This window comes from Cavia porcellus, unplaced genomic scaffold (genome assembly GCF_034190915.1).
Source record: "Cavia porcellus strain 051 isolate PalLab524CR breed Dunkin Hartley unplaced genomic scaffold, mCavPor4.1 scaffold_5, whole genome shotgun sequence".
In the NCBI taxonomy this organism is placed as follows: domain Eukaryota; kingdom Metazoa; phylum Chordata; class Mammalia; order Rodentia; family Caviidae; genus Cavia; species Cavia porcellus.
In genome coordinates, this window is record NW_026947488.1 from 54,449,461 (window position 1) to 54,476,759 (window position 27,299).

Sequence of the window (27,299 nt, forward strand, 5' to 3'; positions counted from 1 at the left end):
ACCACATCTTTTTTATCCATTTCTCAATTGATGGGCATTTAGGTTGTTTCCAAGACTTAGCTATTACAAATTGTGCTGCTATAAACATGGGTGCACATTTATCACTGTGGTATGGTGTTTTCATTTCTTCTAGTAATATGTCCAGAAGTGGAATAGCTGAGTCAAATGGGACTTCCAATCCCAGCTTTTTGAGGAATCTCCAGACTGACCTCCACAGTGGTTGTACCAGTCTATACTCCCACCAACAGTGCAGGAGAGTTCTTTTTTCCCCCAAAGCCTCTCCAGCATTTCTAGTTGATAGTTTTCTTGATCCTGGCCATTCTTCCTGGAGTGAGACGGAACCTCAGTGTGGTTTTAATTTACATTTTTTCATGTATTTATTTGCCACTTGTATTTCTTCATCTGAGAACTGTATATTCATCTCAGATGCCCATTTTTGGACTGGGTCATTGAATTTCAGGGATCTGAGGTTTTTTTACTTCTTTATATGTTGTAGACAGAAGTCCATTTTCTGAGGGACAGTTCACCAAGATTTTTTCCCAATTTGTGGGTTTTCTTTTGACTATGCTGGAAATTTCTTTCGACATGCAAAAACTCTTTAATAGGACATGATCCCAGTTATTCTGTGAAGTATTTTGCATATGATTTGTTTCTTGTCTATGAATTCTCTACCTACCCTTATGTCTTCAAAATTTCTATCTACTTTGTCTTCCAACAGATTTAGTGTTTCTGTTTAAATATTTAGATCTTTGATCCATATAGAATTTAGTTTAGTACAAGGCATAGGTCTAGTTTTAGTTTTCGGCATATGGTGAGCCAATTTTTCCAGTACCATTTATCAAAGAGACTTTCTTCCAGTAGATATGTTTGGACCCTTTATCAATAATAAGGTGGCTGAGTGTGTTTGTAGTTGTAGTTGTATCTTCTAATCTATGCCATTGATCTTTAGGTCTGTTTTTATTCCAGTACCATGCTATAACTTCAAGTCAGGGATTGTGATGTCTCCTGCCATGCCTTTGTTGCTTAGAATTGTCTTTGCTATTCTAGGTCTCTTCTGGTTCCAGATGAATTTTAGGAGTTATTGCTCTAGATCTGTGAGATATGCTATGGTATTTTGATTGGGATTGCATTAAATTTGTATAAAAATTTTGGGAGAATGGCCATTTTCACAATGTTTGTTCTTCCTATCCATGAACAAGGGATGGCTTTCCATTTTCTGAGATCTTCTTTGATTTCTTTTTCAGTGTATTATAATTTTCCCTGAATAGATCTTTTACTTCTTTTGATAGATTGATTCCTAATTGTTTAATTTTATTGGATGCTATTGTGAAAAGAGTGTGGCTTCTCTTATTTCTCTCTCAGTGGATTTGTTGTTAGTGTATAGGAATGCTACTGATTTTTGAGTGTTGACTTTGTATCCAACTACATTACTGAATTTATTTATTATACCTAGTTTTTCAATGGAGTTTTCCCAGTCTTCTATGTAGAGTATCATGTCATCTGCAAATAATGATAATTTAACTTCTTTTCCTATCCTTACTCCTTTTATTTCTTTCTCTTTTCTAATTGTTCTGGCTGGTATTTCCAGCACTATATTGGATAGGAGTGTTGATAATGGACATGCTTGTCTTGTGCCTGATTTAAGAGTAAAGTCTTTCCAGTTTTTGGCCATTTAATATGATGCTGGCTGTTGGTTTGTCATAGATGGCTTTTATCATATTGAGGTAAAGACCATCTATTCCAATTTTCTGTAAGGTTCTTATCATGAATAAGTGTTGGACCTTATCCAAACCTTTTTCTGCATCTATAGAAATGATCATGTAGTTCTTATTTTTGGCTCTATTGATATAGTGGATTACATTTATTGATTTGCATATGTTGAACCATCCCTGCATTTCTGGGATGCATCCCACTTGGTCATGGTGTATAATCTTCTTGATGATTTGCTGAACTGTTAGCCAGTATTTTATTGAGAACTTTTACATCTATGTTCATTAAGGAGATTGGCCTGTAGTTCTCTTTTTTGGTTGGGTCTTTCTCAGGTTTTGGTGTTAGAGTAATATTTTCTTGCAGGAATGAGTTAGGCAGAATCGCTTCCCTTTCACCTTCATTGAAGAGTTTAAGGAGTGTCAATATTAAATTGTCTTTGAATTTCTTGTAGAATTCTGCAGTGAATCCGTCTAGGCTTGAGCTCTTCTTTGTTGGTAAGAATTTAATTACATTTTCAATTTTGTTAATTTAAATTGGGTTATTCAGCACTTGTACATATTCTTGACCCCAGCTTTGGTAATTCATGTTTCTAGGAATCTGTCCATTTCTTCTGTGTTATCAAGCATATGAGAGTAGAGGTTTTCAAAATAGGTATTGATGATCTTCTGTATTTCCACAGGATCTGTAGTGATTTCACTCTTTTCATTCCTTATTGCATGAATTTGAGGTTTTTGTTTTCTTTCTTAAATAAGCTTGGCTAGAGGCTTATCAACTTTATTCTTTCAAAGAACCACTCTTTGATTCATTGATTCTTTGTATTGTTTTCTTAGTCTCTATTGCATTGACTTCTGCTCTGACCTTTATAATTTCCTCCTTTCTTTTGACTTTGGGCTTGACTTGCTCTTTTTTTCTAGATGTTTGAGGTGTAGCATCGGGTTGTTTATTTGTATTTGTTCTGTTTTCCTGATGTGGGAATTTACCTCAATAAATTTTCCTCTGAGGACTGCTTTCATTGTGTCCCACAGGTTCCAGTAAGATGTATTTGTATTTTCATTTACTTGTAGATATTGTTTAATTTCTTTAATTTCTTCTGTGACCCACTGATTGCTCAGTAGTGTATTATTCAATTTCCATGTGTTTGTGGGGTTTTTGCAGTTCCTTTCTAGTTTCAAGGTGGTATGATCTGATAACATACATCAGATAATTTCAGTTCTTTTGCATTTACTTAAGCATGTTCTGTGGGCTAGTATATGGTCTATTTTAGAGAACGTTCCATGTGCTACTGAGAAAAGTGTACATTCTGATGTTGTTGCGTGGAACACTCTGTATACATCCACCAAGTCCATTTGTTCACAAGTGTGATTCAGTTCTGTTATTTCTTTGCTGATTTTCTGTCTAGTTGATCTGTTCCTTTGTGTCGATGGCTTGTTAAGGTCTCCTATTATAACTGTGTTATTGCTTATTTGATTTTTCATTTCTGTTAATGTTTGTTTTGTGTAGCTGGGTGCTGTTGAATTTGGTGCATATATATTTAAGATTGTTATCTCTTCCTCTTGAAGTTTTCCCCTAATTAGCATGTACTGACCATCTTTATCTCTTTGGATCATTGTTGGTTTGAAGTTCACATTGTTTGCAAACAGAGTAGCTACCCCTGCTTTTTCCTGGGATCCTGTTTCATGAAGTATTGTTTTCCATCCTTTGACTTTCAGTCTATGAGTTTCCTTTTGGGTTAGATGGGTTTCTTGTATACAGCATATGGTTGAATGTTGTTTCTTGATCCATTCTGCCAATCTGTTTCTTTTAATTGGTGAATTGAGACCATTTACACTAATGGTTATAACTGATATATATTGGTTTACTTTTGACATCTTTCTACTGTTGCTTCTTTACCTTTCCACTCTGTTTAATTGTTTGCATTGCTTAGTGGTTTTTTCCTATGTCTATCTAGAATGTCTTTCAGTAGTCTTTGCAGAGTTGGTTTGATGGTCATGATATTCTTCAGCTGTTCTTTTTTTTTTTTTGGTACCTGGGATCAAACTCATGACCTCACACTCTCACACTCACCACACAGGTACTTATAGCACTCAGTTAAATCCCTAGCTTCTTCAGCTGTTCTTTGTCATGGAAGTATCTTATTTCTCCATCCATTTTGAAGGACAGTTTTTCAGGGTATGTCAGTCTGGGTTGATAGTCGTTTTCCTTTAGGATCTGAAATACTTCACTTCATGCTCTTCTTGACTTCATTGTTTGTGTTGAGAAGTCTGCTATGATTGTGATAGGCTTTCCTTTATAGGTGATCTGTGTCTTCTCTCTAGCAGCTTTTAATATTGTGTTCTTATGTTAGATTTCTGGGATGTTGATTATTATATGTCTGGGTGTAGTTTTATTTTGGTTATGGTTATTTGGAGTTCTATATGCTTCACTGATCTGTATGTCAGTTTCCATTCTCATGTTTGGAAAATTTTCAGCTATTACTTCTGTAAATAGCCTCCTGATATCATTTGTGTTATCACCTTTTTCATTTATATCTATCAATCTTATGTTGTTTTCTTTTGCATCATCTTGAAGCTGTTGAATTGTTATTTTCTGATTCCTTGTTATTTTTAAAAGATCTTTCCTTTTCTGTTCACTAGTTGCAATCTTATCTTTAAAGTCTGAAATTCTGTCTTCACTTTTGTTGAGGCCGTTTTGCCAACTTTTGATGGAATTTTTGATTTCCTGTATATCTCTTTGAATCTGCTTCATGCATTCTGTTTGTTTCTTATATTGTTCATTCAGGGTTTCCATCTTTTTGCATCATTCTTTTAATTTTTTAACTGTGTCTTTTGTTCAGCGTTTCTTTCATTACATTTATCATTTCTTCTTTTACCTCAGAGACTATTTCTGATTTGAGTTCTTTTATAGCTTCCTGGAGTTGTTTCTTTACTTCAGTTGCTATCATTTCAGGCATTTTCAGGTGTATGGCTTACATTTTCTCCTGTGTCCATGTCTCCTAGGTTTGCTTGGGTTGGGCTGGAAGTTTGAGATTGCATTTTGCTCTTTATTTTTGTCATTTTCCTATATTTCTGGGTTTTGAGCGATGTTCCAAAGCTTCCCTGTATGCTGGGGATCACCTGCCCTACTTTTGGCTCCCGGGACAGACTGCAGACAACTGCTAGCCACTTGGAGGTTGCTGGACACGGCCCAGTTAGGCCTGTGGGGATCTCCCGTGCATCCTCTGGTGACTTGGGATGCTAGGCATGGTCTTACCAGGTGAGAGCAACAGTCCAAAGCTTCCCAGGGCACTGGGATTCAACTCGCACACTTTTGGCTCCCAGGACTCTTTTTTTTTTTTTTTTGACAGGGTCTCACAATGCAGTTCAGGCTGGGCTCAAGCTCACTTTGTAGCCCAGCCCAGGCTGGTCACAAACTTGCAACAATCCTCCTGCCTCAGCCTCCTGGCGGCTGGGATTACAGCATGTGCCACCATGACCACATCATAAGTGAGCTTTTTCATCATCAGAAAGTTAAATGTTAATTTCTTCTGCCCATAAATCAGAAAGTATTCTTCACTTTGACACAACGTAGTGGACTTAGGTATTTGTCAAGAATATTCATTCAGTAGCCAAGGGTGGTAGCTTGGCTATAATCCCAGTACCCAGGAGACTGAGGAGAATCACCTTGAGTTCAAGATCAGCCTGAAGCATATAGAGCAAGATCTTGTCTCAGAAATCAAGGGAAAAATTTACTCAGAAAACCTACACATATATGCACATGTGCATCCCTCACAGAGAACACACCAGTGAAGCAAGAACATTTACAAAACTGCAGAGATTCTCTTGTAACCAACTCCAAAAGGGAAGCAGTTGATCTACTCTCAGCCAGTGCACATGACTCATCTCACAGTGTTGGCCCAAAACTGCCTCCCCTTCTGAGCTGGAGCCTGGCTTACATCTCTCATTCTGTTTTAGGCCTGTCTTCTTGGTACCAAACAATCCGCCACTGTGCATATTTACAGCAAGCACTCCTGACCCAGAAAGGACTTAAGTCTTGTGTCCCTATGTGTGAATGCTTTTAATGTATTGGTTCTTTTAATTTCTTTCCAAGGGCACAGAGTGCAGAGTGGAGAGTTAAACGAATAGGGCTCACTTTCTGGTGGGATGTGGGAGCATTAACTCATCATCACATTACTTCTGTAGTAACACAGAGGAAATGAGGATTAAATCTTCATATGGATTAGGAGTAAAGTGCAGTACTTGCCTGCATATTATGGATGCACAGAGAGTGAAAAAGGTTTAGTAGGCTCCACGGGCTACTTTCTTAGGACTCTCCCCTCCTTCCAGCAAGTTGCTCATTGAGCCCTTTTAAGAACTTGTTCTCCAAGGGGCATTTACCAGGTCCATGCCCTTAGGCTTGTACAGAAGGTTCACCTTTTCTATTTCTGTGCCTCTACTCCTGATGGAACTAGGATTTAAGCCTAAACAGTTCTTGAAAAGCAAAACCCACTACTCAGAGAAAAAATGCTCCCATGGCCAAGAATGGTAGGCATGAGGGGGAAAGTCACCTTAGCAACAGGAGAAGAGCAAAAAGAGGAGAGACTCTGGTTGAGGAACAGATCAGCGGGTCTAGCTCTCAGCACTGCCAGCACACCCTGCTTCACAAGCCAGGCCTCTCCTGGTTTTTTTCCCCACAATCCTAGCATCTCTGTTGTGTGCCTTAAATACCCAACCCAATCTCCATTGCTGCCTTACTCATTTTTAAGTACCTAAGAGATATATGGCCATAGCCTAGTCTGGCCATTCTCTCTAAGAGTGAGGTAGTTAACATGAACTTATTCCAAGATAGACTGGGTTTTGGTCCATAGCCAATTAACTCTCCTAGTCAGACAGAGAGAGAGGGGCACTTCAAGGAAACAGGGTGTGAGCAGAGTGAGAGCTGAGAAAAAGAAGACTATGAAAACAGGACCTGATCCTTTATGCCCAGGCAGAGGGAGCAGACCAGAAAGGAAGCTGGACAGAGGCCTCTGGCCTCTCTTCATCTGACATACAAATCCTCAGATCTAGGCTTGTCACAGGGTAGGGGTGGGGCAGCCTTCTACTTCAGTGTTTACTATGGCCTGTACATCTAAAGAAATACCTGTTGGTTCTACCTTGTGTGAACAGAGTTACAAAAACTGCCAGACTAAGACCCAGGCTTTTCCCTTCCTGTGCTGTTGTTTCACTGGAAGATACTATTTTATGCCATCTGTGATGGGACAAAAAAAGGATAAGAAATATATATTTGCCAGAGCTGGTAGGTGTGATTAAAATTTGGGCATTGGTAGGAGTTTTAAAATTAGCTTTCTCTCTTGCCTAAAACAGAGAAACCAAGGGAAAAGGATAAGGATGCATTGCACCTGTAGAAGTTTCCGTGTGTGTGTGTACTGGCAGCTTTTTTTTTTTTTTTACTGGAAGCTTTTAAAACCTCTGAAGACCCACCAGTTTTCCATTATACCCCTAAAGGCTAATAGGGTGTCTTAAAACTCTGGTTCTATCTCTTAAGACAGTTGGCAGAACAGCAGTGTTACCAATCAGGGCAAAAATACCAGCAAGAGAGATGAGCATTGGTTCACTGAATGTATTGTGTTTTAGTAGAAACTACCATCAGCAGGCAGAATGCCTTTAGCCTGCTGAGGCCCTCACTGCCTAAATGAGCAACCCACTATGAGACAGCTCCTAAAAGGCTGTGCAAAAGTCTGCACCCAGCTCAGCTGTTTCGCCAGCCCCTATGGAGCACCCTTCCAGGAAGACCCTACTAGGGAGTTTTGGCTGCAGTCTGCCCCAGGAGCAATTGAAGCTGAAAGGAAGACTGACAGGGGCCACCGTGAAAGTTGTGATTTGGTGGAATAGAAGGTTTTCTGGCTCATAGGCAGAGGCACTGTATTGGGGCAGAGAATTATCATTCTTTTTGGTTTGTTTTGGTGTTTTTAATTGGTCCTGTAATTTCAACCCATATGACATTAATTTCTTGAACAGATACAAATAATTTGCTCTTTAAAAAAAAAATACAACCTCAAAACTGTTTTCCTCCGTGCTATTTCACGTAGTACTTTTAAATTAGTACTAGATCCCTTAGGGTTCCTAGATATGGAGAGAAGCAGAAAGAAAAAGGGAAGTAAAAACAATTAATATATGTCCCGTACATGTACCAACTTACCATGATGAATGTAATCATTATCCATAATATTATTATCCATAATAAAATATTTTAAATTTTTAAAAAATAAATATAACCCGTATTGTTCAAAGACTTATACTGAAAAATTCATTTGTAGAATTAAGATAGCTGAGATTTTTTTCAGAAACTACAGAGAGCAATAAATTAATGGGGTATGAGTGACATATGATTGGCCTTGACTTGGTCATTATTGAGACTGTATTATGGGTACTCAGGGATTCATTCTTCTATGCGTTCCGCTTTTCTTTATACATAGAGTTCTCTGTAATAAATTTTAGTACTTAAAAGTTGGAGAGATGAGCCTGGGTAAAATGTCAAATAAATTGATCCCTCCCCATTTAATCAAGAGAAAGAAAACCTATATTATATTTTTTAAAGAAATGAACAATATTGCCTCTTCCTGAATTCCCCTGTGGCCTTGCCCAGGCACCTGTGAGATGGGCCTGTGATCATAATAGGAGCCACACCACCAAAACAGCCTGGGATCTGATTAGACCAGGATCATTTGATTTAAAGTCTAGTCTTTCCATAAAAAAGTTGTCAGAAGTTGTCAAGTCCCTATGTAGCAATTTTCTTCTTGGTTTCAATCCTTGTCTGTAAGCTTAAATGATCTTAATTTAAATCTCACATGTTCCCAGAACAACATGGTGGTACCCACCTGTAATCCCAGCACTTAGGAGACTGAGGCAGAAGAATCACCATGAATTTGAGGGCAGCCTAAAATGCATAGCAAGACCCTGTCTCAAAAAAAATTTTTTTAAATAAATAAATAAATGTCATGTTCCCTTCATTAGTTCATTAAATAAATATTTATCGAGTACCTGATATATGTCTGGTATTGTTCTTGGCGCTGAGTATAAAATAAATAGTTTCTTCCCTCATGCAGTTTGTTATCTAACTGGACTAATGAAAAAGTAAATAGTTTCTAAAAAATAAAGTGACTTAAAGGGTAACAGAACCAAAATGTGAGGAAAAATTCATATTCTTGCATACCTGTAATTCCAGCACTCTGTAAGACTGAGATAGGATTCCAGCAAGTAGGCGGGCGCACACTATCCCCAGAGCCCAGCCTATTTGGGACTACTGCACCTCACTTTCGGTGTGCAGAGGAAGGGCTGGGTGGGATCTGGGGCGCCTGCATCCGCCTCCCCGTGTGTCTGGAGGACTATGGATATCTCAGCAAGCAGGGGAGCATCGCAGGTTCCAGAGGCCCCACAGCCTGCGGTAAGTGCTCAGTGCACTCTCCCCAAAGCCCAGACTGTTCGGGACCCTCCAGGCTTCCAGGTGCAGTGAAGTAGATAAGTGGGTTTGAGGCATCTACACCCGCCTCCCCATTCCGGCTGTGCTTGGAGAACTGTGGAGTTTCCAGCAAGTAGGCAGGCACACACTATCCCCAGAGCCCAGCCTATTTGGGACTCCTGCACTTCACCACTGGTGTGCAGAGGAAGGGCTGGGCGGATCTGGGTACCTGCATCCGCCTCCCCGTGTATCTGGAGGACTGTGGATATCTCAGGAAGCAGGGGAGCATCACAGGTTCCAGAGGCCCCACAGCCTGCGGTAAGTGCTCAGTGCACTTTGCCCAAAGCCAGACTGGTCGGGACCCTCCAGGCTTCCAGGTGCAGTGAAGTTGATAAGTGGGTTTGAGGCATCTATATCCGCCTCCCCATTCCTGCTGCGCTTGGAGAACTGAGGAGCTTCCAACAAGCAAGTGGGTGCACAGTGTCCCTGAAGCCCAGCTTATCTGGAACTATGGAGTTCTAAACAGGCAGAAGAGGGCCATTTGTTCTACAGGCCCAGTGGCTTGGAGTAACTGGGTGCCAGAGTCTCAGGAGCTGCGAATATAGAAGGGGATTTCCAACAGACCCTGAGGAAGCTTTCAAATAACACTTGAAACACAGAAATATAGGAAAATGACAAAACGAAAGAACAAATTACAACCTCAAACCTCCAGCCCATCTCAAGAAACCCTAGGAGCAATGTATATAGAAGAAAATATATTCCATTCAACTCAAATATCGGACATAATAGCTACTGAAAGTAACAAGCAACTCCAGGAAGCTTTAAAGGAATTCAAAATCGAAATAATCTTCCAGGTAAAAGAAGAAATGATAAAAGAAATGAAATAGATTCTGAATATATCTAAAGAAAACACAGTTAAAAAACTGGAGGAACTAAACAAAAAGATAGAATCCCTAGAAGAGCAATATAAGAAGCAAACAGAATACATAATGCAGATGCACAGAGATATACAAGAAATAAAAAACTCCACTGAAAGTTGTAAAAACCACCTCAATGAAAGTGAAGATAGAATTTCAGACCTTGAAGACAGGATTACAGCTAGTGAACAGGAAAGGAAAGATCTTTTAAAAATAACAAGGAATCAGGAAACAACAATTCAACAACTACAAGATGATGCAAAGAAAAATAACATAAGAATGATAGGGATTAATGAAAAAGAAGGGGACAACATAAAGGATGTCAAGAGGATATTTAGAGAAATAATAGCTGAAAATTTCCCAAGCATGAGATCAGAAACCAACATTAGGATCAGTGAAGCATATAGAACTCCAAATAGTCATAACCAAAATAAATCTACACCCAGACATATAATAATCACCATCCCAGAAATCCAACACAAGAATAGATTATTAAAAGCTGTCAGAGAGAAAAGACAGATCACTTATAAAGGAAAACCTATCAGAATCACAGCAGACTTCTCAGCACAAACAATAAAGTCAAGAAGAGCATGGAGTGAAGTATTCCAGATCCTAACGCAAAATGATTTCCAACCTAGACTGATGTATCCTGCAAAATTATCATTCAAAATTGATGGTGAAATACGATACTTCCATGACAAAGAACAGCTGAAGAACTTCATGAACACCAAACCAACCCTGCAAAAAAGTATTGAAAGACAGTTTAGATACACAAAGGAAAAAACCACTAAGCAAAGCAGATAATTAAACAGAACAGAAAGATAACGATGCAACAGCAGAGAGATAACATGTCAACAATAACCCAGCATTTAACAGTAATAACCATTAATGTAAATGGTCTCAATGCACCAATCAAAAGAAACAGACTAGCAGAATGGATCAAGAAACAAAATCCAACCATATGCTGTTTACAGGAAACCCATCTAACCCAGAATGATACTCACAGACTGAAAGTCAAAGGATGGAAAACAATACTTCATGCAGCAGGAATCCAAAAAAAAGCAGGAGTGGCCATTCTGTTTGCAGACAGCGTGAACATTAAAACAACAATGACCATAAGGACAAAGAAGGTCACTACATACTCGTTAGGGGAAAACTGCAAGAGGAAGAGATAACTGAAACTCCAAAGCACCCAGTTATATAAAACAACTATTAACGGAAATGAAAATGCAAATTATCAGTAACACAGTTGTAACAGGAGACCTTAATACACCATTGACATTAAGGGACAGATCAACCAGACAGAAAATGAGCAAAGAAATAACAGAACTGAATCACACCTGCGAACAAATGGATTTGACAGACATATACGGAATGTTCCACCCAACAACATCAGAATACACATTCTTCTCAGCAATACATGGATCATTCTCTAAAATAGACCATATATTAGCTCACAGAACATATTTAAACAAATGCAAAAGACTTGAAATCATCCCTTCCATATTATCAGATCATAGCACTCTGAAATTAGAAATTAATGATAAAAGATACTGCAAAAATCCCACAAACAAATGGAAAATGAATAACACACTCTTGAGTAATCAGTAGGTCACAGAAGAAATTAAAGAAGCAATTAAATAATACCTAAAGGAAAATGAAAATGCAGATACAACTTACCGGAATTTGTGGGATGCAATGAAAGCCGTCCTCAGAGGAAAATTTATTGCACTGAGTTCCCACATCAGGAAAACAGAACGAATACAAATAAATAATTTGATGCTACACCTCAAACAGCTAGAAGAAGAAGAGCAAGTCAAGCCCAAAGCCAAAAGAAGAGAGGAAATTATAAAACTCAGAGCAGAAATCAATGCAATAGAGACTAAGAAAACAATACAAAGAATCAACGAATCAAAGAGTTGGTTCTTTGAAAGAATAAATAAAATCAATAAGCCCCTAGCCAACCTTATTTTAAAAAAGGGAAGAAAAAGCTCAAATTCATGCAATAAGAAATGAAAAAGGTGAAATCACTACAGACTCTACAGAAATACAGAAGATCATCAACACCTATTTCAAAAACCTCTACTCTCAAAGGTTTGATAACACAGAAGAAATTAGACAGATTCTTAGAAACATATGAAGTACCAAAGCTAGATCAAGAGGATGTAAAACTGTTGAATAACCTAATCTCTGTTAATGAAATTGAAAATGTAATTAAGTCCTTACCTACAAAGAAGAGCCCAGGCCCAGATGGATTCACTGCAGAATTCTACAAGAATTACAAAGAAGACCTAATGCTAACACTCCTCAAACTATTTAATGAAATTTAAAGGGAAGCAATCCTTCCTAAGTCATTCCTGGAAGCAAATATTACTCTAGTACCAAAACATGAGAAAGACCCAACTAAAAAAGAGAACTATAGACCGATCTCCCTAATGAACACAGATGCAAAAATCCTCAATAAAATATTGGCAAATAGGATGCAGCAAATCATCAAGAAGATTATACAGCATGACCAAGTGGGATTCATCCCAGGAATGCAAGGATGGTTCAACATACGTAAATCAATAAATGTAATCCACCATATCGATAAAGCCAAAAATAAGAATTACATGATCATTTCTATAGATGCAGAAAAAGCCTTCGATAAGGTCCAACATTCATTCATGATAAGAACTTTACAGAAAATTGGAACAGATGGTCTTTACCTCAATATAATAAAGGCCATTTATGACAAACCAACAGCCAGCATCATACTCAATGGCCAAAAATTGAAAGCCTTTACTTTGAAATCAGGCACAAGACAAGGATGTCCTTTATCACCACTCCTATTTAATATTTTACTGGAAGTACTAGCCAGAGCAATTAGGCAAGAGAGAGAAATAAAAGGGGTAAAGATAGGAAAAGAAGAAGTTAAATTATCATTGTTTGCAGATGACATGATACTCTACATAGAAGACCCCCTAAACTCCATTGAAAGACTCTTAGATATAATAAATAAATTCAGTAATGTAGCTGGATACAAAATCAATACTCAGAAATCAATAGCATTCCTATACACTAACAACAAAATCACAGAGAGGGAAATAAGAGAAACCACACTCTTCACATTAGTAAGCAAAAAAAAATGAAGTATTTAGGAATTACTCTTACAAAAGAAGTGAAAAACCTATACAAGGAAAATTATAATATACTGAAAAAATAAATTGAAGATGATCTCAGAAAATGGAAAGACATCCCTTGCTCATGGATAGGAAGAACAAACATTGTGAAAATGCCCATTCTCCCAAAACTGTTATACAGATTCAATGCAATCCCAGTAAAAATACCATCAACATACCTTATAAATCTAGAGAAATCACTCCTAAAATTCATCTGGAACCAGAAGAGACCTACAATAGCAAAGGCAATTCTAAGCAGCAAAGGCAAGGCAGGAGGCATCACAATCCCTGACTTGAAGTTATACTACAAAGCAACAGTAGTAAAATCAACATGGTATTGGAATCAAAATAGAGCCGAAGATCAGTAGAATCGATTAGAAGATACAACCACAACTACAAACACACTCAACCACCTTACCTTTGATAAAGGAGCCAAGCAAGTTCACTGGAAGAACGACAGTCTCTTTAATAAATGGTGCTGGAAAAACTGGCTCTCCATTTGCCGAAAACTAAAGCTAGACCCATGTCTATTACCATATACTAAATTAAAATCTAAATGGGTCAAAGATTTGAATATTAAAACAGAAACACTAAATCCATTGGAAGACAAAATGGGTAGAAACTTTGAAGGAGTCCTCTACATAGGAGTAGGTAGAGAATTCGTGAACAGGACTCAAACAGCACGGGAAATAGTTCCCAGAATCATTAACTGGGACCACTTCTTATTTAAAAGTTTCTGCATGTCAAAAGAAATCTCCAGCATAGTAAAAAGAAAACCCACAAACTGGGAAAAGATTTTAGTGAATTCTCTCTCAGACAAGGGACTCTTGTCTAAAACATATAAAGCATTAAAAAAAAAAAAACTCAGACCCCCAAAATTCAAAGATCCAATCCAAAAATGGGCATTTGAGATTGAATACGCACTTCTCAGATGAAGAAATACAAATGGCAAAAAAATACATGAAAAAATGTTCATCATCATTAGTCATTAGAGAAATGCAAATTAAAACCACACTGAGATACCATCTCACTGCTGAAAGAATGGCCAGGATCAAGAAAACCAACAACAACAAATGCTGGAGAGGCTGTGGGGAAAAAGGAACTCTCCTACACTGTTGGTGGGAGTGTAGACTGGTACAACCTTTGTGGAGGTCAGTCTGGAGATTTTTCAAAAAGCTGGGATTGGAAATCCCATTTATTCCAGCTATTCCACTTCTAGGCATATTCCCAGAGGAACTGAAAGCATCATACCACAGTGATATATGTGCACCTATGTTACATTTTTTTTTGGTCTTTTACATTTTTATCAGTACCAGGGGTCGAACTCACGACCGCCTGCTTGCAAGGCAGGTGCTTATGCGGCTGAGCTAAATCCCCAGCCCCTGCACTTATGTTTATAGCAGCACAATTTGTAATCGCCAGATCTTGGAAACAACCCAACTATCCATCAACTGAGGAATGGATAAAAAAGTTATGGTATTTCTATACAATGGAGTACTACTCAGCTATAAAGAAGGATCACATTGAGATATTTTTCAATAAATGGGCGCAGCTTGAGATCATACTCATAAGTGAAATAAATCAATCTCGCATGTGTGAATACCAAATAGTTTCCCTAATGTAAGTAATGATTCAAATATATAAAAGTATGTGGTAATCATGATTCCCCATTATGTGGCCTTGAAGCCTTATAAAGTTTTCACTTATTAATTGGAAAGGCTTTATTCTGGGCTTCTTGATATGGAAATATTTGAAGCTATAGTATATGAAGTTATATTCAAATATTTCAAGGAAAAAGATAGACACTATTGTAACTACTATTAAATCGGGTTATTTGGTGGTGAAGCACTAGCTTGCTGAAACAGTCATGTTTTGACCTGTATTGTTATGTTGTTATGTCCTCTTTTATCTCAATCTCTCCCTTATTCACTAAAAAAAATTAGTTATTTTTTATGGTTTTTTTTAATTAAGGGGGAAAAATTTTAAAAATTAGCAGGATATATTATAGTAACTTTTTTTGATTTCCTATTAACTTGTTTTGAAGTCCTGTAATACTCCCATTATCTTGTTTTGACGATTAGACTCTGTTCCATTCTGTATGATAGTATTAAGTTTGGGGGTATAGGCAACTACTCTGAAAGCAATAAGATTCACTAAGATGCCCATTCTGGTTTGACTATTATCTCCTTTGGAAGTCCTGTAATGTTTACAATGTTTAAGTTTTATTGGTGTTGTTCTCTACTGTTTTGTTCAACTTTATAATACCTAATGAGATAGACAATTCTTTTTAAGGAAGCAAGAGGCATTATGGTAACCTTGTTACCATTGTTGATAACCTTGTACTCTGTTCTTGTCATGTACTATGTCTATCCTTGGTTTTGACTGACAGCTTTGTTTTGCCATATTTGACTTTATTCTCTTCCCAAAAAAAAAGTAATAAGAACTAAGGAGTAATAAAACCCAAAATGTGTAAATTTTGTTGTAAAAAAGAGAGGGAAAAAAAGTGCTCTAAAGGATACAACTGCAAGTGTATTTAGGGGTGTTAAATAGATGACCATATTAATGTTTTTGGTTGGATCATTGGACACAACTGTTTGCAGTCTCTCTGTTCACTTTGTCTGGTTTGATACTGTGACTTGAGCAACTATCTCTAAGACGATAATGTGTAGTCTATTAACTGGTGATTTCTTACTATTTTTTTTTTTTGTAGTTCTGTATTACTTACACCGCTTTGTTTTGTTTTGTTTTTTCTCTTTTTCCTTTTAAATAAAATTAAAAAAAAAAAAAAAGACTGAGGAGGTCTGCAAGTTCAAGCCCAGCCTACACAACTTAGTGACTTAGCAAGACACTGTCTCAAAAATAAAAAAAAGAAAATAAAAGGGACTGGGGGTGAAGCTCACTACAAAGGCCTTGAATTCAATCCCAGTATTGCCAAAGAAAAAGAAGACAAGTACCTATTCTTCACACAATAATCAGGGAAAGTCTGAGGTGATGACGTTTGGACACTAGAAAGCTGCACTTGAGCTACGTTTCAGCTGCGTGTCATGTGTTCCTCACAACAGACATGTTGGAACTAGCAGGTGGCCTGTTGTAATTATTGATGTGCTCTATGTAGGCTTATGCCAATCTAAGGGTGCCTATGGTGCTAAAGCCTTGTTCCTTCTTCTGATGCAGAGCTGGGAGTTTGGGATCCCTTTGTGCAGGGAGCTGGCATATCAGTATGAAAGCCTCTACGATTATCAGAGTCTCAGCTGGATTCGGGTGAGTTCTGTCCCTTGCCTCTTCCCTCACCCCTGACCAGAGTTACCTGGATTTTCCTGACATTGGTTTCTGAATGAACCTCCTTAAGTGGGGCATAAGGCCCTTGGTTTAGTGCTGCACACAGTATAACAGAGGTAGAAGCTAAAATTATTGCCTTCAGCATACTTGAAGTCTGACTGGGGAACCAAAACACTTGCCTAACAAAGGATTTTACGATCTGCACCCTAAAGACATTTGTGCTCAGGGAAACAAGCCTGCATAGGCACAATAGGATAGGAGTTTTGGGGAGGAGCAGCATCTCAACTTTATGAAGAATTTTTCTCTAAATGGTTTTGTTCAAGGATAGTTCATCTAAAAACTTCATTGCATGGGCCAGGGATTTAGCTAGGTGGCATTAGTGCCTGCCTTGCAAGCGTAAGATCATGAGTTCGATCCCTGGTACCAGCAAAACAAAACGAAAAATAAGAACTTCATTGTAAGAGCTTTCCCCTTTGATTTCCCACTTTGATGTGTGATTAACTTTAAGCACTGTGTCCTTTCTCCCTTCCTTGAAGCAAAATATTAAAAAATTAACCCAGGGATTTAACTCAGTGGCATAAGCACCTACCTGGCAAGCACAAGGTCATGAGTTTGATCCTGGTACCAAAAAAAAAAAAAAAATTAAGTAGGGTGCCCCATGAACTTTGAGAATCTGACCTATATTTTTCCTAGTTGTTGGTTTTAGGTTCTGAATCATAACTGCTGCTGATTTTATCAGCATACAGAAGTTAGTGATCTCAGCTCATATTCCCTATACCTCATGCTTGTTGCTAACTCCTCTCCCCTATTCTCTTGTTCAGATTGAGAGTTGGGCATGGTGCCCTAGAAATAGTTTGTGAAGGCCACTGTCCCCTGACAGCCTGACTTCACTGAATTCACCAGTTTTCCAGTTCAAGTTTCATTCAGTTTTTTTCTGACTGTGAAGCCAGGTCAGCCAAGACTAGAAACCTTACTGAGCTTGGTAGTGCTACACATCATGGATACTAACTTTTCAAGCTTGAAATCTTTTAAATTAGAACTAGTACCAGTGTTGCTGACAACTGATCCTTCTTCACTATGGATATTAGCATCTTTAGTCAGAGAATAAATGAACAAGAGTGGATGCAATCAAACTGATATGAAATGATACTGAGAATTATTGATTGTGAGCTACAAGTAATCCTAGTCAGGGATTAACTAGTATAGTGAGTGTCCATCATAGTCAAAATCCTTGGGCAGAAAAAGATCCATGTTAAATATGTGCCCCCAAGTATAAAAGCCAGATTTCTAGGGAGGTAGGTCCATGTCCTGGAAGGACATTCAGAGTATCCTCACAGGACCACAGCAGGCAGGCCTGTCATCATTACATCCTCAGGTGGTGATGGAGAAGGAGGGCTTCCTCTTCCATGATGCAGCTCCCTGAAGAGATGCTGTTCATGGGTAGGGACTCACTTCCTTCCTATCTAGATTGAGTTGCCATGAATCCCTTTCCAGAAGACAGTGCCCACTTGGGCCCATGAGAACTTGCTTTGGACCAGCAACAGCCAAGCCAACCTGAAGGCAGTCACCTTTCTTGTTCACAGAAAATGGAAGCCAGTTACTATGACAACATCATGGAGCAGCAACGCCTGGAGCCTGAGTTCTTTCGAGTCGGCTTCTATGGCAGGAAGTTTCCTTTCTTCCTTCGGGTAAGTTCATTCAAATGGTCACAAAAACTTATATATAATATACATATAATTCACATAAAACCTTACTCTTTCCCTTTTGTCTGTTCTACTGAATGCTTCTTTCTAAAGGAATGGCCAGTTAACAGAAGGCATTTGGGTTTATTTGATTGGCCTGGCTACTCACTTTAACATGGTTTTAATCTGCTGTATTATTCTGTAGCTATCAAGAAGCATGAGGATAGTTTTCCTACAGAATCTACCATGTTCCTTCTAGAAATGACCAGAATCTAATAACGTACCATAGATACCTTCCAACTTTTGCCTCTGGTGCATAGAACCTCCATTCTGTTTTCAGCCTACTGCACAAGTATAGCCCTGACCTCAACAGTCAACTTGCACATACAACCAGAATGGAGAAGTCTTTGTTTGAAAGAACCTATACAATAAGTCCCCTTGGCTCCTGGAACCCTGCAGGAGCTCCCAGACACTAAGTTTAGCCATGGAAATCCTCTTCTAGGTAGCCAGTTCTCTGACCAAAGCAACAGTAGCCATTTCTCTCCATCCTTTCCCAGTAGGCTGAGCTGGAATGTGAACAGTGGGAGGAATGGCTGAGCATAGTTCTAGTGACACTAGTTGAGTCATTATGATATTTTTCCTTTTTTAAGTAAAAAGTAAGGAGTTTAATTTTTATTTACAGTGGCAAGATATGAAATTCCACAGAAAATAAACCCACTCAAAAGACAGCAGTTGCTGAATTAGCATTCTCACTGGTAAGCTTGAATATGAGACAAAGAGGAAAAGGCTGTACAGGGAATTCAGGTTTTCACAGGAGGTGGTGCAGGGCTTACCTTCAAAACATCCACAGTGGCTCAGCCCCAAAGCAGTGTGATAATCTTATTTATTAGCACAGCCCGTAGGTTTCAAGAGTAGTTATTCCAAATAAATGTATTGTTCTCAGATAACTTAAGTGAAGCTGTCCTCATGTGAGTCCCAAAATACACTTGAAATGTTAGACTACCTCTGATGAAATGTTAGACTACCTCAATGTCTTACTAAAAATTAGTGTCCCAAAAATCTCAGCAAGCAGGTGGGAAACATCACAGGATCCCTTTAGTATGTTTGGAATTCCAGCCTATTGGAAAAATTGTTTTAGCTCCTGAGTATTAACAAGCTTGGTATTGTAACAGTATCGCATCAAGGTCAACTGGCACTACTGCCTCCCTGTGAAAAAAAATTCAGTTGGCTAACAGCAGAGTCCAGGATAACCACATTTCAGATGTAAATCAGGTCAAGTCACACTTTTCTACATAGTAATCATTCTAGGCCAAAAGGAAAAATGACCTGGAGGGAGCAGTTCATACCACAAGGACAACAAGCTTACTGTACCTGATTGTGATGTGCAATAACTCTTGCACAGGAGTGTTCCTAGCAGTAGAATATGGATGCGCAGAGAATTCCTTAGCAGAACTAGGGCTATTTTATCCAGTCCAGGCATTTTGGAAGGAACAAATTTGCTGCTTCTGTCTGTGTTGATCTTATAGCAGAAGTGGTCATGGAGATCCACAAAAGAGGTAAAAGGGATTATATAAAATTCAGAAATCAGCATCATCTCCAGAAAGTTCTTTGACAAATTATTGAGTATGGCATTATAATTTCTTTCTCATCTCATCTTTGCCAATTATGATTTATTGTTATTTTATTACCCTTGTATAGATTTACAGTTTGTATATCATAAGGCAAATTTTCCCTCTAGAATCTCATCACTGGGTATTACAGAATTGGTCCCTAGCATCTCATTTCTGTCCCTGCCAAACAGGAGTGCTCTAGCCTGGTTTGCCTTGGCTCATACCACCTCATGTACAGATGGCAAGGCACATCCATATTTCTGGGTTCTTGAAACTAACAAGGAAGGACCTGGTATGGAACCTGTATCTAAATCGTGCCTTAAGTAACAGTCTGAACATTCAGATGTGGTTCCAGAAGTTCCAGTAATAGAAAAATAACAAAGGATGTTAGAGAGTGTTACCCATCAGTTCATTCCCACTTCCACCCAAAGAGCAGTCTCTTAGAGCTATGATTCATGTAGACAAATGTCATTGCCCTTGCTTCATGCTGCTTTCCCAGCTGCTCAGTTCATCTGTGGCAAGTGGAATAAATCCAAGTGGTGGTAGCTGTTTGCCTTATAGATGGCATCGATGAAGTACAAATGTGGCCTTTGTAGGGATATTGGGATTCTTGCCAGTGCATATTTGAGACTACCAGTCACCCTCAAGGTCAGTGCTCTGTCTTCCTCTTGCTGGGCCTCCCCCATAAGACTTCCCTAACCACCACTGAACATACAGGCCATCTATTCTTTACTTGTCAGCTTGGTTTCTGTGGACCATCTACCTTCCTTGCTTCAAAGATTTGGTTATCTACTAGTACATAAGAAGACAGGAAAATACCCAATGCTCCTTTTGGGGGGGGGGGAATTCCTATTTCTCTTCATTAGATCCATGAACAGACATTAGTGAGGAATATATCTATGTGAGTGAATATGAAAAAGTTAGTTCTTGTTCTGGGGGTATGGCTAGTGGTGGAGTGTTGCCTACCAGGTCCTAGGTTCAATCCCCTGTTCTAAAAATCTTTTTAAAAGTTAATGTCAGTTCTTCACAAGCCCACTATCTCCATGAGTTCCATAGCTGTAGATTGAATCAATTGTAGATGCAAAATATGCTGAAAAAATACATCTGAACATGTACAGATTTATTTTCTTGTCATTATTTCCTAAACAATACAGTATAAGAACTATTTGTAGTATATTTTGCAAGTAACCTAAAAATATTTATAGTATACAGGCAGGATGTATGTAAGCAATATGAAAATATTATACCATTTTATGTAAGGAATTTGAATATCCATGGATTTTGGTATGTGCAAAGGCATCCTGGAACCACTACTGTGAGGATACTGAGTGACAAACTATACTTTCTTCATTCATTTTGCTTATCAACAAAAAGCTTAGAAATAGCTACCCATCTGGCCAGCCTGCTTCTCCTGATCTGGACTTCCCTTCTAGTGTTACCCTTCCATTCTGATTCATTCAGATACATGGCCCAGCCTTAGCTGAGTTTTCTTATAGTAAGAAAGGAGCTAAGTAGAAAGGGGAAGAAATCCTCTGAGAAGGCTGAGGCCTGGCCTGTGATCAGCTCCTTCTCAGGAATTGTATGGCTAGCCTTATAGCATCTCCTTCCCTCTCTTCCTCTTTCCCTCCTTTTCCCTCCCTTTGCCCTTGCCCCCACCTTTTAACTCTACCTCTACCTGTACTTCCTCCTCTGCTTCTCAAGACATGCCAAGGAGGATTCTTAAGTGCCTGATGCCATTTGTTGAAAAGGATATAGTGAGGTAGCTGGATGCGAAAATAGTGTCACCAGCAGGTTTCAGACACACTTCCTCCAGTCACCCAGTCATGACCAGCTATAAGATAAGCAGAACAATAGGCCTGGGGCTATCTTGCTGTCAAGGAGACTTCAGCTACAAGGAGGAAAAATGAGACTTATCCCAAACCAAATATGATGTGACATTCAGTTTTAAGAAATGTGTAGTTTACATGATGTCAATTTGCTTTGCTGATATATTTGCAAAGGCAATTGGTACCAAAGAGGTTTATCAGTGCAGTAAACAATTACTGAATACTAGTAGTCACTGGACAATGTTTAGACCATTTCTTCTTCAGAGGCACATACCTGATCACCTGCCAATTTATAACTATTTGATAGTACCCACAGTGATGACTGGCCTCTTCAGCCACTGGCCTCTGCTGGCCTCTTCAGCCACTCTCCCACTAGTTATGCTCATATACTTTCTTTCCAGTCACTTATGGTATCTGTACCCCACCTCCAGAACTACCACACCACAGTGCAATTCTCCTTTCATTTGTTCCCACTTAGTTGTCTTCTTTTAACAGAGACTGCATGCTGTGCCATGTGCTTGCCCCAGGACCTGGTGCAGAGGAGGCACCTAGTTTATGTGGTGACAGGGGACTACAGGCAGGGAATAATGATTGCATGCTCTTATGTTTTTGGCAGAACAAAGAATATGTGTGCCGTGGCCATGACTATGAGAGGCTGGAAGCCTTCCAGCAAAGGATGCTCAGTGAGTTCCCACAGGCCGTCGCCATGCAGCACCCCAACCATCCTGACGATGCCATCCTACAGTGTGATGCCCAGTGTATCTTTTGGCACTGGTAGGGGGAGGAGGGCTGGAGTTCCAGGCGGTGTGTCCCACCCAGTCAGCTTCCCCTCTACTATTTGGTTGGCCTTCCACCTTATTAGGTTACTATAACCCTAAACCTGAATGTGACCTCAGCACTGAGCCCACTTAACAAGGTACTCATGCCTCACAGAGGAAGCACTGGCATGTCCATAGCCTTGTAAGTGGTTTCTGAACAGGACCCAGGAGGATATTTCTCTGGTTAACTGCTTCCAGCAACATAGAGTTCACCCTGCTTTGTGAGGGGCTTGCCAAGCAATCAGGAGCAATCATTGTGCAGGACTCTTGTCACAACGATATCAACTATACTCTGCTGTTCCCTGTTCTACTTCCCTGTGCACTGTTATCATCCCTGGTTTTTGTCAGGTAGATGGGGACAGAGCACCAGAGAGGCAGGGATGAGGAGACTAAAGATGCCTGTTGTTTGACTGCACTCTGATGCAAACACTGGCCTGTCCCTCAGAGCTTCCTTAGAAACCACATGAACCTAGTTTCTTTCCACAGAGATTTCAGATACTACTGTATGTTATTGAAAGCTTGTTTCATAATAAATACAGTGTCCCTACAATGAGTAGGCCAGAGTCCTTACAACCTTCTCTTCTGTGGGATGGTGAGCATTGCATTATCCTGATTCCTTTCCCATTTTTCTTCAAGGGGCATCAGAGGACACTTAGTTGTTGCTGTCTGACCTTGGCTGAGTGCCCAAGAGACTCATTGCTGGATCAGGAAGGAACAAGGGGCAGATAGATTGGTCTTACTATGCCTGGATCTTATCTTCCCCTTGAGATGATCTGTCTTCAGTACCACTACCAGTAGGGAACAAGAGCTGTTTTGTGTTTCTCTCATGTAAGGAGGTGACAGGTCAGCCACACAGGTCTGTCTCTTTGGCAAGTCTGGATTACTCCTTCACTTCATACCCAGACTTGCAGATCTATGCAGTGACACCTATTCCAGATTATGTGGATGTTCTGCAGATGGATAGGGTCCCAGATCGTGTCAAGAGCTTCTATCGCGTCAACAATGTAAGGAAGTTCCGGTACGACAGACCTTTTCACAAAGGCCCCAAGGACAAGGAGAATGAATTCAAGGTGAACAAATCTAGGAAAGTAGGGGCAAGCCCCACTTTCTTGAGAATCCACTACTATTGCATCCCTCAGGTAGGTGGAGTGTGGCAAACCTGACTGACTACCTGCTCCTCCCTGTTCCCTCCCTGCAGAGCCTATGGATTGAGCGCACTACATTAACCCTGACTCACAGCTTGCCTGGCATCTCCCGGTGGTTCGAGGTGGAGCGGAGGGAACTGGTGAGATAATGCCTCAGATGGGGCTGAGCTTCGGCTGCTTCCTCAAGCCATGGCTCTGGGGAGCTTTCTCTAAGGACTAACTGAAGAAAGAAAGAATTGTGACCTCCTGCCTGTCCTCAGCTCCCCCAGGTCAATCCTGTACTGGGAGCTTTGTGTACCTTCTCTGATCTAAACCTCACAGCAAACCTAGGGAGCAGGTATTTTTTAACCACCAGTTTTCAAAGGAGAAAACCGTTCTCCGAGGTTCAGGAAGCTATAGCTCTCTGGTTTCAGAACTGCTTTTCTTCTTTATTGCTGTTCTTTCACATGCCCATAAACCAGAAAAGCAGTGAAAGGCCCACGGAGTATTGTATCAACAGGAGCAAGGAAGGGGACTCCGCATCATAAGTCATAGATCCCTACTTTCAGGACAGTGATGAAGGGTATCTCCATTCCTGGGAGGACACTGTCTTCTCCGTGCCCATAGGTGGAGGTGAGCCCTTTAGAGAATGCCATCCAAGTGGTTGAGAATAAGAACCAGGAACTGCGGGCCCTAATCAGCCAGTATCAACACAAGCAGGTGCATGGAAACATCAACCTGCTCAGCATGTGCCTGAACGGCGTGATTGATGCAGCTGTCAATGGAGGCATTGCACGCTACCAGGAGGTGAGCTGAGGCCCTGGATCAAATATGCACAGGCACCCTGGCTGGGAAGGTGGTTTACGGTCTCTTCAAGATTACAGCCTTCTTGGGGAGGCTTTCCTCTCCTAGCTAAGCTAACTTGGAATTATTCTTGGACAAGGCCTTGAGCTTCTGGCCATTCATCCTTTTAGTAGCACAGCTCTCCTGCAGCCTTACCTGATCCCTTTCAGATGGATTATCCATTGGATAATGGCAGGATGTTAAGTGTCCTCCAAGGGGAGCTCTGGAGGGCCAACCCTTCAGGAAAAGTGAATTGTGGGCTGGCTTAACAGCTAGCCCCAACTTCTTGGCCACTAGTCTTGCCTGTCCTACTCAGGCCATCCAGGCTTCATGAAGGACTGGGGTTAGCATCCAGTTCAAGTGACTTGACCACCTCCAGACCTTCTCAGGCACAGTAACACACCTGTGGTTTCCAGAGGCTCTAATAAAGTAGGCTGGAAGGGGTGGTACATACACCTATGGGACAGCATGGCTGCCTTTGTACTTAGGCTTCTGAGGCTCCATCTAAGTAGTAGTCTTTCTAACCTTCCAGGCCTTCTTTGATAAAGATTATATCATCAAGCACCCAGGGGATGCTGAGAAGATCACCCAACTCAAGGAGCTCATGCAGGAGCAGGTATGGCTTAAGGGCTTAGAGGTGTGCAGGCATTGGGAAAGGCTGCACACTGAAAAATGGCTGCAGTTCTCAGGAGCTGCTGTCTGCTTAACATAAAGGCTTTATTTGGCATCCTCATAGGTCCATGTCCTTGGAGTGGGACTTGCAGTTCATGAGAAATTTGTGCATCCAGAAATGCGGCCTCTGCATAAGAAGCTGATTGATCAGTTCCAGATGATGCGAGCTAGTCTCTACCATGTAAGCTGATCCCTGACCTGCCCCTAGCAGCTGTACAGTACCAGGTGCCACTTCCTCCAGACCTATGCCACAAGCCAAGGAAAAGTTGGAGTGAGGGGAGAAAGAGAAGCTGTCCCCATCACAGTGGCAGGAGGCAGTGGATCAGTGATATATCCAGGGCAAGAATTCTCAGGGTCCTCTCAATTATTCACTCACTCCCAAAGGAGTGAGATTCAGGGCACATTTTTCAGGGCACTGTGCTAATAGAGGCTTTCATAGGCGGAGCAAAGAAACTAAAGTATATGTCCTACATGCAGGGATTTCTTTAGAGAAGTTTTCATTCCAAGAACCTTCAGAGTTAAAAGTATGGCCTGAGCCAGTTCCCCATCTCTTTTCTCTCCTTCCCTATCTTCATTTTCCCCCTCCCTGTATCACTCTTCTTTCTTCTCTAACTCCCTTTCCCCCACCCCAACTTTCTCCATGTCTAGTGACCCAGGTTCACATCTGAGAAATCCTTTGGCACTTTCATGCTAGCTTCTCCTAAAGGTATAAGATAAATTCTGGGTCTAGACCGGACCATATAAAGTCTCCATGCCGGCTTGGCTTTTTCACCTCTGCTAGGTCTTAGACCTGGACTAATACACACCAGGAAGGCCTGTCTGTTAGCACTAGTTTTCTTTGGCAGAGCCTACAGAGAATGTTGGCCAAACAAAGATTCACGTACCATCACCCCATTTTCAACTGTGACTGAAAATAATTTCTAGAGAAACCCCTCTTTGAACATTTTTACATCTCAAAGGATATAAGCCCAGTTACCTACTGCTGCCTGGCTCCCAAGCAAAGCTCTATTCTCATTAGCCAGGACCGGTAGGTAAAAGTAGCAGAGAGGCAAGGGAGGAGAGCTGTTAGATGCTGGACAAGATGTTATGGACAAGAGATTCCTCTTCAGAGATGACCCTTGGCTCCAGAGACGCTAGGGGATGTTGGCCTCTCCAGACTCAGTGGACCTGACCAGGTTGGAACAGACTTGCTTGATTCTTGTGTGCTATAAGTTGTGGTCACCTCAGTCCCTCCACACTCCCAGTGCAGCTACTAGCCTATTCCGGAACAAGTATGGACCGTCTGAAAAATAAAAAGAGGAAAAGCTTGTCAGTTTGAGAGGGGATGCCCTTTATAAAAGAAAGCTGTAGAGCCTAAATTTCTCCTTCCTCTTAGGATTATCCTGTGGTATTTCAAGGTAGAACTTGCAGAGAATGTTCCTCCCTTAAAATTAGGGGGTCAGCTTAGTAAAGAACTTGAGTAGTCACTGAATCTGATGAGCATTTCATCACTTCTCCTTGAGCTGTGTCTCCTCCCAGTTTGGCTGGTCTCTGCAGTGTGCCGACTTCCCTGTTGTAGCAGGTGGTTCTTGCAGGCTGGAAATTAGCCATGAGGGAGATTCTCTGCTGCACAAGCAGTCAGGGCAGTCAGGGCACCACAGCAAAAAGCACAGAACGCTTGCCCAGTTCATGTCTGGGTCCTGTGTGTTTGGGCAGAGGTATCTTCTGGGACTTGAGAAGCACATTTCAGGCATGTTAATGTTCTAGAAGAAGAAGCAAAGCTCCAAAACATCCCTAATAGACTTAGGGCCCCTGTTCACCATAGACTATGAAGGACTCGAAACCTGGAAAGTTGTCCTTTGTTTCCTCAGAGTTATAAACAGGAACACAAACCAATATCCTGTTACTTAGAAGGGTTTAAGATTAGAAGTTTCTATCATGAAGTCTACATACTTAGTATGAATTTAATTAGGCTAAAATAGAATTTTCCTGTTGTTCATTGGAATCTTGTTGCCTGTTTCCCCGTAGACTGTTACAGGCAACCTAACGCAGGTCACGAAATTAAGCCATTTATACAAGCCAGTAAATCCCAGCCCCAATCCTTATGTAAGATGTTCTCACTGACAGCTGATAATGCTGCCTCTCCTCTTTCTCAGCCTTTGCTGTGCTTGTTGTGTAGGTGGGAAAAAAAAAAACCTGTTAACATAGCCCTATAAGGTCAGACCAAGCAGCCTAGTCCAGATG

The 27,299-nt window shown here is 40.4% G+C and overlaps 1 protein-coding gene across 13 annotated transcripts in view; it reads left to right on the top strand.

The window, feature by feature from the left end:
* Window positions 1–27,299, top strand: part of Dock3 (dedicator of cytokinesis 3) — a 707,026-nt gene that overhangs the window by 662,646 nt on the left and 17,081 nt on the right. For all 13 annotated transcript variants that reach the window (XM_063248927.1, XM_063248931.1, XM_063248928.1 and 10 more), the window contains 8 exons: window positions 16,397–16,483; window positions 18,085–18,189; window positions 22,236–22,377; window positions 23,341–23,507; window positions 23,636–23,722; window positions 24,189–24,368; window positions 24,937–25,020; window positions 25,141–25,257. In XM_063248927.1, the coding sequence (XP_063104997.1) occupies window positions 16,397–16,483; window positions 18,085–18,189; window positions 22,236–22,377; window positions 23,341–23,507; window positions 23,636–23,722; window positions 24,189–24,368; window positions 24,937–25,020; window positions 25,141–25,257 (969 nt within the window). The remainder of the gene's footprint in view (window positions 1–16,396; window positions 16,484–18,084; window positions 18,190–22,235; window positions 22,378–23,340; window positions 23,508–23,635; window positions 23,723–24,188; window positions 24,369–24,936; window positions 25,021–25,140; window positions 25,258–27,299) is intronic.